This window comes from Neofelis nebulosa, chromosome 11, assembly GCF_028018385.1.
Source record: "Neofelis nebulosa isolate mNeoNeb1 chromosome 11, mNeoNeb1.pri, whole genome shotgun sequence".
Lineage (NCBI taxonomy): Eukaryota > Metazoa > Chordata > Mammalia > Carnivora > Felidae > Neofelis > Neofelis nebulosa.
In genome coordinates, this window is record NC_080792.1 from 37,110,459 (window position 1) to 37,128,234 (window position 17,776).

Consider the following 17,776-nt stretch of genomic DNA (forward strand, 5'->3'; position numbering starts at 1 on the left):
ACAACCTCATCTGGAGGTGACATCACAAGTCCTTCCCATGAGGCCCAAGTCAGCAGCGCCCCCACCCCCCGCCCCTTGAGCTGGACTCAGTACTCCATATCCCCCACACCCCCGAACCAGATGCCACAGCCTGGGACCACTTAAGAGTCCTGATGAAGGTCAAGCCTGGAGTCAGATCCCAGAAAGAACTGAACTGCAAACTCTGGATGACAGCTGAGGAAAGGCAGGGCTACAACTTGAACCCCAACACCAAACTGCCTTGGGAGTTGGGAGTTGGGAGGATCACCATCCCAATACCTGCAGCAAAAGCATATACCACCAGTTCCACCCTTGAGAAGCCTGGCCTGAGCTCTTCCAGGCCATCTCAACAGACATGTCTCACTTCTAGAATCTACTATCTTCCACCAAAAAAAAAAAAAAAAAAAAAAAGTCCACAGCATGAATCTCATCAGTGACTCACTCTGGCCTTGGCAATTCCCAGCCAGCACAGCTTTGTGTTGCTCCTTGTCAAGTCCCTAATGGGCTGGTAATTGTTTTTATGGCTTTCTGATGAGGTGTGAAGTGCTCCAGGCTCTCTACATGCTTCCTGGTGGCTTCTGAAGCCCGGGAGCCACTGCCCAGTGATGGCAAGAAGCGCCTAGTCTACCCATCCCCAACCTCACCAGCCCCAGGACCCAAACTGCAGAACAGGAGGTAGAAGAAAAGCTAGTGCATGCATTTTAGTGCATCACTTTAAAGTACCATCATTTTAAAGTATCCTGTGCCAGGCAAGTCATTAAAAAATCCTCCAGATACAGTCCGCTCACAATTACTATTCCAGGTTATTTATGTGTCAAGAGTTTACCATCACTAGTGGAGTTGTAGACAAAACAAACATAAGATTCTATTTTTTTGGTGCAGTTTGAACAGCTTATCCAATCATCCTGTAAATATCAACTCAGAATATTTTGACTACCTTCATAGGGCTTAGAACATAATTTTCTACTTTCAAGTTACACAATATAACTAGCACTTGGTGTTATGTTATGGTGTTTTCACTCCTTTTCACGCACCCAACTGTCTTATTTAATGGCGGAGCACATGCTCAGAAGCTTCACCCTCCCTCTCGGCGGTACCTTCAGGAGAACACCGTCTGGGGACACATAGAAGGGTGCCATCAAGCTGCCTTCACTTTCACAAAACCCATTTAGTTTCAGTGAAGATTGGAGTATTTCAACAAACATGCTGATCATTCGATGCTTGCCCAAAGTGGAACACCCTACAATGTATCAAAACCAGGATAGCTGAAGAGAAGAAAACCACAGAGTGCAAGGCCACTAGTTCAACAGGAATTGTGGACTCAGGACCGCCAACTCCATCCCACAGCATCAAGTAACATGTGAACAGAAACGTATTGACCTGTAGTTTCAACCCTGTCGGCGAAGCAGAAAAGGTTAGGGGCTATATCACACATTAAACACCTCAGTTGAGCATTATTTGGCTTTTATATTTAAGAATTTGACAATGTCTTTCCCTGTATTAATTGTATTTAATACAATTCTGAGATCCAATTCTGGATAAGGAAGGTCCTTCAAGAATTGGGGGCAAGACATACATGGCATCCAAGTGAGTTTTGTCTCTAAACACGCCAGACACTCCCCAAGTACCTTCCTTTGAGAACCACTGGGCATTCCCATCGCTCTAACAACTTGTAAAGCAACAACACACAAAACTGCTAAGAATGATGATGGTATTTACCACCATTTGCCCCAAGTAGTACCCCCTGGGCACCACGCTTGCGCTGTGCACATACTAGCTCCATCACTGCCAGGAGGGGGGCACCAGGGCTCCCTTGTCCTTCCCGTTATCAATAAGCAGACAGACCTAACAAGGCTGAAGGTGGGAGAGGTGGCAGTGGATGCCCCAGGCCCCACTCACAGTGTTCTGCCTCGCACACCTGCAGGCCACGAGCGGTCTCAAGCGCTGTGCTTCTGGATCCACGCTGTACCCCACAGAGCCCGGGGCTCTCCTGCAAACTCTTGAAAATGACTCCGCCCACTCCCCCAGATGTGTTACTTTCTATTTACTTTCGCGTTCTACTTACTGCCTTTTCTTCCTAAGAAAATACCAAACAAATTCATTTCTGAAATAAATGCATTAAACGCACGTCAGTACCATGACCCTTTTAGCAGCTCTTTCGGGTTCCTGGACCAGATCGCAACATAGGCGTGTGTAGGCTTCCCCGCACCACATGCCAGTTAGACACCAGCTAAGGGCCCTACAATTCAACTCAACTTGGACACCATCTACCTGTGGAGAACTTCAAGTACTACAGGTTAAAGGATCAGTCTTACAAGACTGTGCACCCTACTTCAAACACTAATAGTCAACTCGGGTTGTCATCTGTGCCCCTGATCTACCAGCTTTTGATCACAGGTTCGAATGAAGCTCTCGTTGAGTTTGATGAATTCGATACACAGAACTCAAACATTTTACTTGACTACCAGTTTATTATAAAAGGATGTAACTCAAGAACAGTCACGTGGCAGGGATGCATAGAGCAAGATCTGAGAGAGAGGTACGGCCCCTCCATAATCTCTCCAGATGTGCCACTCTTCCTGAATCTCCCTGTGTCCGCCGACCAGCAAGTTCTCTGAACCTCATCCTTTTGGGGTTTTACGGAGCCTTCATTATAGGCATGAGTGATTGAATCACTCACCAATGGCTAAAAGGTCAGGGATGGAACTGAAAGTTCTAAGCTGTCCAATCACATGGTTGGTAACCCACCCCATCCTTAGGTGGAGATCAAGCCACCTCATTAACAAAAAGAATATTCTGTTGCTCTCCTCACTTAAGAAATTTCACAGGTTTTAGGAGCTTTGTGCCAGAAACAGGATCAAGTTCAAATATTTATCCTATATCACTATCACAGTAGGTTTCTTTAATCAACAAATACTTTGGGGTCTGCTCCTATGGTGTGGACACAAAACGGCCCACCTTCAAATGCTCAAGAGCTAACTGCTACCTGGAACATAAACCCTACCTCCTAGACCTTCCCAGGTAAGGACCAGACCTCCACACCAAGAGCAGGAAGACTCCCAGCCTCCAGCCCAGAACACTTTTGTTCCTTTCCAGGAGCTCCAAAAGCCAGAGCTGCCAGCATGTAGTTCTGGTCAGTTAGGAGCCTTAGTTTCCAGGTCTTCCCAACAAGAAGTCCAAAATGAGAAGCCAAGTCCAGCTGGTCAAGATGGAAGTCTGAAAAGGGACGCAGAAACTCCGGCTTCTTCTACAGCAGTTAGCAGCCCGGCTTGGAAAAGGGAGTTTCAGCTGCACAACAAAACATTATCAGCTCTTGAAGGATGAAATCCATTTTTTCCTCAGATCCTAGGACCATCTACGAATCACACCAGAACTGCACTAGAAAACCGTCCTTCGAAGCCTGGTGAAACTTTGCTTCGGGAAAGTATTTTGGAAGCCCTATCTAGAGGTTTTGTCAGCACTTCAGACCTCTCAGACCAGAAGGGTTGCACCAGGCTCTGTAACCATGTGTACAGGAAAGAGCCGAAGACCATTTAAAAATGTCCTAAAAAGCAAAGGAACAGGCCAGTACAAAGAGCACTAGTCAGGAAATTAAGAAAGATTCAGGCCTTAGTTCCCCCACCTCCCAGGATGGGACCTTGATATCACATCCAGATCTTCTGGAGGCCTCAAGTCTCTTAGCCCCTCCCACAGCTCCAGAGGACTAGTGAGGGTCCATGGGACCAAGGGTGGGTAAAGACCCAACTGCCAAGGTGCCACTCTGTGAACATGGTTCACATTACTTTTAAAAAAATGGCCAAGGTTAACAATATACAATTTTGTAGACTTCTTCTCCAACTATCTTTGTGACATTTTACAACTTGAAATACTTGCAAATACATTATCTAATTTTCAGGGTGATAGTAAGTCAGCCATTAAATCTACAGTGGAATCTTCTTAAAAGGCTAAGAAATGACTCAACTATCAACCACCTAATGCTGTACATTGTCACAAAGATTTCCCTGAATCCATGTAAAATGGATACCCTCCTGCCCACACCATCACAGCAGTCACTAGGATGCAGATAAATCACATCACACATTGAACAGAATGTTTTCTTTTTTTCAATTATACTAACAAGATTGCAATTACGCTCACCTTTATTTTCTCCTTTGCTGTTCTGTCACTATTACCCTGGCACGTGAACTGAGACTCCAACACTTATAACCAATTCCCAAACACCTTTATCTCCTTTGAATAAGATCTTGAACCAGCTGCATGTTTTGACTCAACACTAATGTTTTCCATGTGTTTTTATTCCCAAATTAAAATACTTCCCATTTGGTATTTCCAGCGCAACAGCAATCAGTAAAACATGCCCAGAATCCCCACCCGAGAATCCATTTTCTCCAAGTCCCTCAGCAAGACCCGAAAAACATAGGTGCCCACCCAATCCTTGAAGAACCTCCACGTAACAAGATATCTGCAAGCCATCCGACCTGCTATCAAAATCTCTAGTAACCAGACAAATCACTTTGTTTCCTGACATGCTTTTACTGTTCCATGAGCAAAAATGAAGCTGTTTCTTCACGGGGAGAGCCACAGGTGCAGAGAGCTCGCCACCAGAGGCTGCATTACATCCCCCAGGCAGCTCAGAGCCGGAAGTAAAAAGCGTCTGTAGCAACACTCTAGAACTTGTTCAAATGCATGGTGGTTTCCTTATCAGGGGTTGTTTTTCTGGATAAAACTAAAGGTTCTGCTGGACAGCAACTTTGGAATCTAGCTGACAAGTTTGAACCATATGCTGGCTTGTAACATCTGTTACAGGTCTCCCCACTACGATGACTCCATTCTCCCGAGTCAATTTCTGCCAAAATTTCATGTTCCTTGTCAAGGATGTAAGCCATTATTAGGACAGTGCAAAGTAAACATCGATAATGGTTCTAAGGCAATGCTCAAATTTTATACAACAAACTAGGGATCTTCAGAGATAAAAGGTGACAAAGAAGCCATGATAATTTAAATAAAGTCAAAAGGGGAGAGTAAGGACACACATGTGACCTTAAGAGACCTCGTGTAGGTGCTTTTCTTTCTTGTGGGTCAATCCACATTTGCTCAGATTTCCTTCCTCTTAATTCCCATAGCTGACCTGAGTTTCCAGCTGGATCTAGAAGGTTCCCAGGTGAATTCTCTCATAGGTGCGTCTCCTTTTTTTTTTTTATTCACCCCCCGTATTTATGCTTACCGGCATGTCCGTAGATAGTAGAGTTATTCTTTAAGTTCATTCTCTACATGTTTTTAGTTTGGGGCAACAAACCATTCCTGACTTCTCTGTGTACTGTCCACATCTTTATGTGGATAGATTTGACAGAACGGAATGGCTAGGAGTATTTAAACACCAGACCCTGGGGCATTTTAACCACCTAATGGAACATTCCACATCCTACCTCTACCCTTTCTCCCTTGGGGGAGAGGGGTATGGGCACATCTGTCAATCACTGTTTGGCCATAAGGCACCTTAGCGGTAGCCACCCACAGAGTGAAGAGTCTGACAAGCTGACTTCTCCCAGCCCAGACCCAATGGCCTTCTAGACACACGGGCATTCTGTGGGGTCTGCACCTGGGAGCTGAAGATTAATAGGAACCAGATGATGGGAAGTATTTATCTGATTAGCCCAGAAGGCCCATTTTTACCCAGATAACTCGGTAACAGCAGGTCACAGACCTGATGGGGTGTAAAAGGGAGATTTAAAAAGATTTATAAGCACTAAAAGTCTCGTGTAGCAAAGAGAGACTGAGGATTTCAAATCTGAGCACAATTTGTGCCAAGGCAGTGGCTAGCCACTTGGGGATCCCAGAAAGAAGGCTGGGATGGGAGGGCACCTGGGTGGCTCAGTTGGTTAAACATCTGACTCCTGGTTTCAGCTCAGGTCATGATCTCAAGGTTTCCTGAGTTCAAGCCCCATGTAGGACTCTGAACTAGCAGCATGGAGCCTTCTTGGGATTCCCTGTCTCCCTCTTTCTCTGCCTCTCCCCAAATAAACTTTAAAAAAAGAAGAAGAAGAAGGCTGGGATGGGAGATGGGCTCCAGGATTTCTGGACAACCAGTGGATCCCTACATCGAAGGACAGGAAATGTGACCCATTGTCCCTAACCCCACAAGGGAAGACTATGACCAGGAAACTAGGAGCCTAGCCACTGTGACATCCACAAACAGGGCAGGAGGAAACCTCTGCCAAGGCCACAGAGGAAAGTTAAGAGCAGAAGCTGGCACCTGGGAGGACATAGGACTAAGTCAGCAAGAATCCCAGGCCCAAGACTTGAAGTCAGACACATCAGGGCAGGGGGGCCAAAAGGAGAAAGAATGGCTGGGGTGGGGGGCTGCTTCCGGTCAGAGCGCAGCCTATTTTACAGTTTTCCCAGTCACCCAGCAGGCCTTGGGGACCTGCCACCTATAACAACATGGGGCCAGCAACACCTACACGGACAGAGGGGCAGCACACCCAAGCTAGAAGGGCTCCACATTCACTGCACAAGCCTCAGGTGTCTCAGCACCCACCGTGCTAAGGGGCACCTCATCTTTACTAGCTAATATACAAATGCCACCAGGTGTTAAGCCCAAGAGGGTCCAAAAGGCATTTTGAGGTTTGCAGAAGGAAACCTAGTTTTCATGAGAATTCCAGAATCAAGAGGCAGTGAGGACCACATTGGAATCCAATTAACAGCCCAAACCCAGTGTCCTCTAACAGCCCACCTGAGGAGCAAGTGCAACATCAAAAAAGCAGCTGTAGGGAGGCCTCCGTGCAGGGCCAGGAGGGCTCAGCCACATAAAACCCCAGCTCAAACTTTACAAACCACTCAGAAGCAGGCAAGTGGTACTCTGCCCGGTCAGAAAGCTCAGCAAGTGGGGAGAGGATAGGAGCCATGCTCATTCACAGGCTAAACAAGGCAGAGCCTGAGAAAAGGATTAGAGAACAAAAAGGGGGGAGGGCGGGGTCAGGGATCATGGGTAGAGTTCCCCTCTCCAACTTCTAAACACAGAACCCATACTGTAGCCAGAGAAGATTCAGACACTAGGCAGAACCTGTAGCTCACCGGGAGCCCCTGAGCCATCAGGCACACCACACAGACTCTCACACCACCTCCATCACTACCAACCAAAGCTAGCCTGAATCCAAGACCTTTAACCAGCAAGGTGGCACACAGCCACAGGAACCTTCTCAACACCGTGCCCCAGGGAGCAGCCCCCTCTCAAACAGCTAGCACCTGAGCTGAATCCCCTCGGTCACTCCCGCACTAGAAGATTCTTCTTGAAATGCTGCCCACTCCCTCCATTTGTCATTAGCCCCGTTGCTGGAACAGCACAGCACGAAGCACAGAGCCGGAGGACTCCACTCCGGAGAGGAAAAGGCCTGGCAAATGCTATATGGAAGCCTCATCCTGTTGTCTATGTTGCTGGAAATGGACTACTTTTTCATCCATGGATGAAGCAGACTTCTCCAAATGTGCTTTTCTCGCCTCTACAAATGTCCTCTCTCAGTGATTTGACCTTTTACGAGCAAGGAAACTAACCTCATGGAGAGATCAGCCGCTTCAGCTACCTCGCCAGTTTCTGCCTTCCTCACCTCTGTCTTCATGGGCAGACCTCATCATCTCCTAGGTTTTGGGGAAATTCCTCTAAAGGCTCTAAAAATCCTTTGTACCAGGTTGTTCTTCACAACTACAATCAGAAATTATACTTTGCCGTCCTAAGCCAATGTAGCCTTTTAATTCAACGCTGGATATCTCAAAGTGTCCACCTTACGGGTTGTAGACCATCACTTGACAGGGTTTACTTATTCTCTTAATGAGAAGACAGGGTCTGGTCCAGAAAACTGAAGCAGAACTTTTAAGCCCAACAAAATGCTTTTGTATATGTGCTGCCGAAGCGAGCACAACCAACAAAATGCTTTTGAAGTAAGCCAGTAGAAAACCCTCAGAAAACACCTTTAGGATCCTAAGGATTTCAAACCCTTTTTGTTTCTAAATCCTCAATTCCATTTATTATCCCTACAATTATTCTGCACCTTTTCTCTTCAAGAGGAGATTGAGTCATCAGAGCCAGCTGGCCCTCTGAACATTTTTCTGGTGTCTGGAAATAAGATCACTTGCAGGGACCAACTAATTTATTTTCTCTAGCTAACCTCATAAAAATGCAGACTTTAATGCCAATCAGGTTTTTTTTTTTCCTCCATCCGTATCTAAGTTCATGCCTACAACAGGACCATCGGTTTAAGGGACGGAAGCTAGTCATGCATCATTTGCTGCAACATTTCATCAAGTGGTCATACCCAAAATGTACAAAGAAATAAGAATGAGAATGGAGAAGAGCAAAGAAGTACAAATAGCTTAAGGGTCTCTCTCCACACCGAAATCCCATTCCAACTTCCTGCTTCAGCACTGCTGCGCTATCAGAAAAGGCCTCTGTTGGCTGCCAGCCATGACCTTCAAAGCAGCGTCCAGTGGCCTTCACTTTTTGGGAGATTGGCTTGGTTGCTGACCACAAAGGCTCCACGCCACTCTTGTCCCAACGGGGTACAGAGTTCCAAAGTTAACACTGGAGAATTCCAACGGCAGGTCACCTCCAATTCATCAACATGCAGTCCTGGATTCTAAACGTTCCTATACTTAATAGGAAGTAAGAGGATTGTAGGGTGTAAAAAACGTTTTGGAGAAATTTATTTGATAGCATTTTAAACCCGAGCCCAAACCGATCCTGGATCCTTCCAGCCCAATCGTGTAGCAGGAAAGGGGTCGTTGGGGAAGTGGCATATGGTGCCAGGCCTAAGAACAGTCATTGTCCGATGTCTGTAATAGCTTAACCATGGCTTATATGGCAAGGATGGAAACCATCTGGAAAAGAAACAAGGACTCGACCAACTGTTATGAAAAAGGTTTTCCCCCCACTTGTCATGTTTTCTTTTCTCCTTTCAACTGAAGATTGTTCCAGGTTTGGTTTATCCATCCCAAAGAAATCTCATCTAATATTGCCATTTGGAAAGGAAAAGAATATGTCACAATGGGGGTTGGTATTTCATACACATCACACATACATTCCATTTTCTATACATAACCAAAGGATAATATTTAGTGCTGTTACAATAAATCTATTCCAGATCTTGCCAATAATAGGAAACGGAACAAGAAAGGGTTTTTTTTTTTAAATACAAAGGAAGAGCTTTGACTCTTACCTATGTTAAGTTATACAGTCAAGCCCTCCCATCTGACACAATTGGGGCCGAGGTAATGAGTGGTGAGAACTAATTAAAGCACAAAATCTTTTTAAGGTAACAAATACCTTAAAACTTTATTTAATCTGCAGCTATTGAAATTGACCATCCTGGTTTGCCTGTTATGAGATACGGCACGGTAAGGGTATACCCAAGCCCAAGCTATGGGTGTGAAAAGGTCATTTCAAGCTATGACCTTTCTTTGACTAAGAGTCTACTAACTAGAATTATCCGTGGACCTTGTCATGAACTCCTCCAATGATGTGGTCTGGGATTTCCAATCCCCATTTCTGTGAAATTGAGCAAGCATGGAGATACTTGTGAAGACTAGAGCCCTTCTGGATTTTTTCCCATGTTCCCCAACTCTTAATAGTTGTCCCAACCCACCTATGTTGATGAATGCTTTGATAGTTACTAGTGTTGAATCTTGTCCAAACTATTCCATGTATTTTGAAAGCAGTGATTTTTATACTCCTGTTTAATCCGTTTATAAGATATTCACCTACTATTTCATCCCATTACTTAAGTCCAATAGCAAGCGCAATTGGCATAAGGAGGTTGGGGAACAAACACACCGATCCTGTCAGCACCTGGTTCAAGCACTCCAGCAGGAAGGCATGTGTGTCTTGGGAGAGCCCTGGACCAGGTGCTGGTGCTCGGTGTGCTATGGGGATAAGTTATGTGTTTTACATGCCACATGTATTACACGAGACTGTAGAATACCTAGGTTAATGCAAGTCAATAGCATAGCTGTTTAAAAAACTGTACTCGAAATATTTATATTCCAAAAAAGTGCATTTACCTAACAGGAATTAGTTCATTAGGATTCTGATCTAGCCTATTTTAGTGTTCATCTGCTTTGCCCTGCCTACTCTCATGGGAAATACCAATTCATATTCCTGTCCCCCATCTCTACTGGTTATCAGCTATACTTCAATATTTCACTTCAATGGTATTCAGCTTATATATTGGAATTTGTTCTAGATCTGGATTTGGGGGAAGGTGGGGTCATGCCAAGTCCTAGGTCACAGAGCTTTTCATCAGGTAGATTTATATATATAACTGGAAAAAGTGTCAAGCAGGTGATAAAGCTAATGATTAAATATATATTGCCTATTTTTATAGTACAGAGTTCATGGTCACTCAGTGCTACAGGCAGCTGACACGTCAACAGTCACTACTGAGGCTCCTACAGACCTCACTGTTTCCAACATGATTAGGAACCCTCCCACCCCTGAGGTGTAGGAGTCTGCTATACAATTACTCGCTGGCCACAAAAGTTGTCACCGGAGACCCTAACTTCCTTGCACACCTAATACCAGATGACTTTAAATTACACAGTTGCCCTCTACATTCATCCCCTCCCTCCCTCCATCCCTGGTTCTCCAACAAGGAAATAGGGAGGAAGTGAAGGGACCAGAAACCATCCCTTCCACTCCACTCAGTTACCACATCCTAGGTATAGACTGGGCCTCTAGAAGATGACTTATGCTCTCTTAATTAGTGTCCTGAATTAAGACCACAACCTGTAATAAAAGCAAAACTATTCAAACATGGAAAATTTCTACATATAAATTTATAGTTTTTTTTCTCTCTTTATGTTACTAGATACTTGCCTCAACTTGACCCGATGCCAGGAGGAAACCAGGCCCGAGTTTTAGATACCTTTCACATAAAAATGGTCTACGTCACATAAGTAACTGCTTTCGTTGCCATTCAACCCACATGTATAGATGAGGAAAACAACAGGTACAGGAAAATGGCTGCAGGAATGGCCCCCGTAGGGTTCTGGTATGATCACTGGCAAACCATTCTGAACCACAAACACATCCACTTGACACCATATTGCTTTCGATCTACAGACGCCCCATCCTACACTGACCTGAGATTTCCCTGTCACCTGAGCACAGCCTGGAGGCTCAGCCCCCACTTCTTCACAGCGAGCTTCATGGAGCCACCAGAAGGCAGGTGAATATCACTTCAACTGGCTGGAGGTTCACACTAACACAACCCCATCAAGAATCTCATCAACAATCTGTCTTACCTCAAGCTCTGCTGACTAACCAAAAAGCAAAGGAAGTTGCAATGAAACAGGGCTTCAAAAATGATTGCCAAAAATGACTTCACTAAACTAACCACCTGTGGTAAGGACCAACCCCAATGAATAGCATACTCCCAAGTATTTTATTGGGATTAACATTTAGGTGACATTTCTTATCACACATTTAATCACTTGAGGGCCGATGGCAAGTTCCCCTTCTGCACCTGTCACTCACCAATGCAGGCATGGACCCTCACGGACAGCTGTGTCCTCAGGACGATGCTGTGCTTTTTGCCCCGCCTAATGGAGACAGGAGACAAAATATACATGGGTATCAGAGCAGTCACCAAAAAGACACATACATGCTATCAATCAGCTTTAAGGTTCTGGCACACCCACCTCAAAGAGATTCTAGATCAGCAGGGACCTATACAGAACAAGAATGTATCCAGAAATAACATGTCACAGGGCTTTACAGAAAATAAAACAATCCGGTTTGATTCTGTTGGATGGGCACACAGCTTTTATTACCAAACCTGGTCAACTCATCCCGTCCACAGAGTCTGCACATACCCATGCTGGGACAATTTTAAGATCTGTGCCCAAGTGAAATCCCTGGAATAGGACAACACAAACCTGCTTGATCATTCCCCTGACCACGTTTACATTTTTGGATATAGAAGAAGGGCATACACAGTGGAGTCACCACAAAGAGCTGGCTTGCTGTCCATCAGGGCAATACTGTTACAGCTTTTACTCTTCACTCACAGGAAAGTGGGAGTCTACCCAGTAGCTTACAGGCTATTTATTCTCAGGAATGCCAATTTAAGCCATGCTTTGTCTCACCTCCTCTTCTTTCTCACTTCAGAGAAGCAACCAGGATGGCCCTGTGCCCCAACTCTGTTCCCGGGGTCGGGGGGGGGGGGTGGGAGTGGGGGGGGTCCTCCCACCCTGAGCTGAGAAGGACTAAACCACATAACAGTTAAGCAGACATATGGGAGAAAAGAGCAGACCTGTCTACCTAAGGGTAGCAAAGGCTTTGAGATTTGGACAAAGTGGGGAGCCGGTGGACAAAGATAAAATGGAGCCAGCCAACCAGCACAGTAGCAGATAACCTGCTGGCTCTCGAAGCTGCTGAACTCCCTGCCATCCCTCTTCTGGCAGCTCCTTTCTCCCCATCAGGGCTTCCCCTACAACACAGTCTGACAGTGCTTTTTCCTGCTTCCTGCACTTGTGGCTGTGTTGGAAGGAAGGGAACAAATCTGACCAGGGCACATGGTTAATATCGTGGTTATAAATTCACAATCACTGAAACAGTATATTTTATTCTCGAGACCAAGTAAGAGGACAAAGAAGTATGGTTTTTAAAATGGTTTCTTTCAAAGGAGAAAGGAAAACCCCTTGCATAGTCCTGCAAGAGGAGGCAGTAGCTTCCACCCCAGCAGCTGCTTATAAGCACAAGACCTACATTTATGGTCCCTTCAGATCCCTCCTTTCTACTTTGTGTTCATCTGATGCTTTCACATTTGCCATGTGCAAGGCACTGGGCTCAAGGAGCTTGTAACAAATACACAACACTTGACCCATCTTCACAAGGTTAGATTCCTATCAACCCAGACTTCCAGACTTTTTACACACACACACACACACACACACACACACACACACACACACACACACACCCTTTTCCTCTTGACCATCTAGATGCTGACACTCCTTCAGTTCTTGTGATCATACTAGAAAGTCCTAAGCGCATGGAACAGAATGAGGGAGAAGACTTCAGTGTGTTCTGGGAAAAGGCAACAGGAAAGGGGTTCCGGGACGGTGGGGCAGGGAGCAGCCACCAAGTGTGTAGTTTCACCCAGAGATGGGCAGAAGCCATGCTTGGAACAGTGACCAGAGAATCAAAGAGTGAAGGCCAGACCCTAATTATGAGTAATAGCCAACCCTAAGTCCACAGATCTGGAAGATTTTCTGTAACTCATGTTATCAGGAGTTATGAGTCCATAAATAAAGCATGGAGACAAAGTACATGCTTTAGATGCCCAGATGTGGGGGGAAAGTAGGGAATGGCCGGGTAAAATATTTCAGAAAACCTCAGGTTCTGGAAAAGTTCAGAAGGGCCAATTGATAGCCCTGCTTTTATCTTTAAACAATGACAAAAATCCAATGTTGAGGAAGTGCTTGTTTTCCCACAGAACTCTCCGGTCCCACAGTAGGCATGTGGTATGGTTGCTCTGGGATTCCAGGCACTTGCACGCAAACAAGGACGGTCTTCCTGAGGAAGCGATGGCAGGCACACCATACTGGAGGGGTCCTCTTTTCTGTGCTTGTACATTGAGTACAACCAAGCAATCAGCTTGATTATGCTAAACCCTAAGGGAATTTGTAAGGCCACAGAACAGGGGCGTCTGGGCGGCTCAGTCGGTTAAGTGTCTGACTCGTGGTTGCCACTCAGATCATGACCTCACCACTCAGGGCATGACCCTGTGGTTCAGGAGCTCAAGCCCCACATCGGGCTCTGCACTGACAGTGCAGAGCCTGCTTGGGGTTCTCCCTGTCCCCTCCACAGTGCCCCCCACTAAATAATCTTAAAAATGAATGACCACAGAAAAAAAGGCCTATTTCGTAGTTTAGCACTTATAATTCCTCTGCTTCAACATTCTACCTCCTTCCCTGCCTGCCCCCATACACAAAATCCTCAGTGAAAGAAACCTGTGTGGAATTGGGGGCCACAGCAGCGGCAGTCCCCTGAGACAAAGGAGGCTCCAAATCCCAGGAATTCCTAGCACAGAAGAGGACTGGCCCAGGCGGAGGAAAGTGGTGATCATGCAGGCAGGTCCACAGAAGGTGTCCTTCACCTCCCACCCCACCCCCCATTTCTCCCACCTTTGATGTGGGTGTCATGGCTATGCCCACTCTGCAGATGAGGAAAGTAAAGCTTGGTGAAAGGGGATCAACCGCATCAAGTCACATGGCTGGTGGAACAGACCCAGGCTGAAAGCAGGACGACTCTGGAGTCACCTGCACCATCCTGCCCTTTGCTGCAGGGTCACCTCACTAGGTAACCTTCCCCAGGGCTTATAAAGGGTCAAGAGAGGCATTCTTAGAGACTGGCTTAACCTCAAGGCTAAGAACCTAACAAAAAAGCACACGCATTAAAAAATTACAATGCAGGGACACCTGGGTGGTTCAGTGAAGTATCCGACTCTTGATCTCAGCTCAGGTCATGATCTCACGGTTTGCAATATCAAGCCCCACGTCAGGCTCTGCACTGACAGCACGGAGCCTGCTTGGGATTCTCAAAATAAGCATTTAAAAAATAATAAATGGGGGAAGAGAGAGTTTAAAAAATTATGATGCAAATGAAGAAAATATTGGTTAACCAAATCAGGTTTATTCGAAGAATTCAAGAATTACAGCAAGTTTCAGGTTTTATTTAGAGATGTAGCAAAGATTGGGGCACCTGGGTGGCTCAGTCGGTTAAGCGTGTGACTTCAGCTCAGGTCACAATCTCACGGTTAGTGAGTTCGAGCCCAGCATGGGGCTCTGCACTGACAGCTCAGAGCCTGGAGCCTGCTTCAGATTCTGTGTCTCCCTCTCTCTCTGCGCCTCCCCCACTCACACTGGGTCTCTTGAAAATAAATGTCAAAAAAAAAAAAAAAAAAAAAAAAAAGTTTAAAAATGTATCAAAGGTCAATGCATGGAGGACACCAATCATAAGGACCCTTTAAATCTGATTACTTCCCTCCCTCCACAGCTTTCTTACTGGACATACTAGAGAAAGAGATTTTTATTTAATATGTGACCCTCTCACTTTCACTGACTCTACAATCTTTTGGCTAATTCTTTTCACTTCAGAGAAATAAAGGTATCTAATTATTTTATCCCCACTTTTTCCAGTAAATATGCCCGCATCTCCTGTTTCACAGTTTAAAACTTTAAGGAAATTAAATCACAGATATACTTTTCCTCTGCTCCCAATAGGATACTAGGTCAGTTTGGGTTCAGACAATAATCCTAAATTGTTAACATTTACGGAAAGCTTATGTGCCAGGCCTGTAACTACCCTCTTTTTAGTTAGACTTCATTTTTAAAGACAAGTTTTAGGTTCACAACTCCCTTCCTCCAAAGGATCACCCCAGCCTCTCTGGTCCTTAACGCTTCTCACCTGGGTACCAGGCCTCTCTTTATGCAGATTTGGTCTTCACAAGATTACTACGAAGTAGGTTACATGGCCATTTTTACAGTGAGGAACTTAAGGCCCAGAAAGGTTAAGCAACCTTGCTGAGGTCACACAGCTAGAAATTCAAAGAGCTCAGGCTCCTCCCAGCAAGTCTGACCCCAAAGCCTGAACTATCACCTCCCTACATCTGCCTCCCAGATTGATGTTCCTTCATTCCCTTGGTCCACCCATGTTCAAAGGTGTCTACTTTGTGCTGGAGAGCACAGGATATGCCAAGGTAAAAGGTACATCCCGCCTCAAGACAGGAAAAGAGAACTCCTCTCACTTCACAGCAAAGTTATGTGTACAAGGAATGGACACACACCCCACTGTCCTTTCCCTTCTCCCCAGGAGCCGGGAGGCAGAGGAGAAGGAAAAAGCTGAAGAAACCACTCTGGACACACAGATGGAAGGATTTTGAGGACATGACAGCTGTTCTACCAGACCTAAGGATGACTGTCTACGTTTGAACTCTTAAACAAGAAACAAATTCATCTTACTTTTTTTCTATTTATTTTTTTTTTTTTAAGACAGAGTAGGAGCCCAGGGGAAGGGCAGAGGGAGAGAGACAGAACTTCAAGCAATCCCCATATTCCACATGGAGCCCCAGGCAGGGCTCCATACCACAACCCTGGGATCCTGACCTGAGCCAAAACCAAGTTGGACACTCAACCCACTGAGCCACCCAAGTACCCCCAAACTTATCTTTAAAACTTCCTATTTTTGTTCAAGATCTACCCTAACCACTACATGCTTTCTTGCCTTAATGATGCTAGAAGACGAGCAGCCATATTTGAAGGGTGATCAAATAGGAAAGACGGAAGTCACATCCTAAAGATGGCAAAGTAGAAAGATAAAATAAGTCCGGGCTCCTATGAGCATCTTGTCATCAACACATCATCCTTCAAATGGCCCTAATTACCCTTGTTTTAATTGGACTTCGCTTTTAAAGAGAAGTTTTAGGTTTACAACTCCCTTCCTCCAAGGGATCACCCCAGCCTCCCTGGCCCCTGATGCTTCTCACCTGGGTCCCAGGCCAATGTGTCTCACCTGGTCACCTCATACCTCGAGTATGGCTCGACAAAACCTAATTTGCAGGAGCCCTCTCCCTCTCCCCAGATTGCTCCCACCCCAGAACCTTGCTACTTTTCTCAAGTCACTGTTACCCAGCTATTAATGTCATGTAGCCCATTTTCCTCATGTTTTGCTGTAATCCGTCAATGAGTACCACAGCTCTAGATTCACAGCACACCCCCCTCTTCCCACCACATACCCCAAACCACCCCCCAACCCCGCCTTCCTCAGCTATCAGGCTCAGGTACACTAGGTCACAGCGGCCACCCTCCCTGGTACCTGATTGACTTCTGGGAGGGTTCCTTCTTTGCAATTCAGGTCTCTTCTGACGCCCACCCACACCTTAAAGCCCAGAGCCCACCTCAGCTCACCCAGGCCCACCTGATGCCATCCTTGTCCAGGGAAGCAATCTGACATTTGAAGCTACTTAGAGCCTTTCCACTCCCACAGTCCACGCAGCATAGGAGTTCATGCTCTCCTGTCCGATTTCCTACAGAACTGTCTCCTTCATGCAGCCCTGAAGGGCTTTAAAAAGCACCACTGCCCGGGCCAACCACCCAAGTTCATAGTTGATTGGTCTGAAGCTGGGCGGGAAGAAAAACTGGTAAAGTTGCTTAGGTGGTGGCCGTACTCTCCAAGATGGAGAGCCCATGCTATAGGCTTCTGACCAAACATCAGACCCCCTGAGGAGCTCTTGAAGAGGCCAGAATCCCAGGCCCCACACCAAAGCTCCTGCAGTAGGTGCCTAGAAGCCAGCATTTAAAAAAAAAAAAAAATAAATAAATATATATATATATATATATATATATTTTTTTTTTTTTAAGCTTATTTATCTTGAGAGAAAGGTGTGGGGTGGGGGGGGCAGAGAAAGGGAGAATCCCAATCAGGCTCTATCTACACTGTGAGCAGAGAGTCCAACGCAGGGCTCAAACTCACAAACCGTGAGATAGTGACCTGAGCCGAAATCAAGAGACAGATGCGAAACTGACTGAGCCGCCCAGTTGCCTAGAAGTTAGCATTTCTAAGCAGGTTTCTTCCAGGTTACTGATAGGCAGCCTAGCACTGGCTTAGGACTGGTGGACAAGGTTTTGCGTGAGGAGAAGTTTCACAGCCTTTCAATAGATTCTCAAAGAATTCTTTGTATCCCAAAAATGTCAAGTTTGAAGGAAT

At 45.7% G+C, this 17,776-nt stretch overlaps 1 protein-coding gene across 13 annotated transcripts in view; it reads right to left on the reverse strand.

Moving 5' to 3' along the window:
• Positions 1 to 17,776, reverse strand: part of FHOD3 (formin homology 2 domain containing 3) — a 471,816-nt gene that overhangs the window by 387,777 nt on the left and 66,263 nt on the right. For all 13 annotated transcript variants that reach the window (XM_058692315.1, XM_058692316.1, XM_058692314.1 and 10 more), the window contains exon 3: positions 11,543 to 11,607. In XM_058692315.1, coding sequence (XP_058548298.1) covers positions 11,543 to 11,607 — 65 coding nt within the window. The remainder of the gene's footprint in view (positions 1 to 11,542; positions 11,608 to 17,776) is intronic.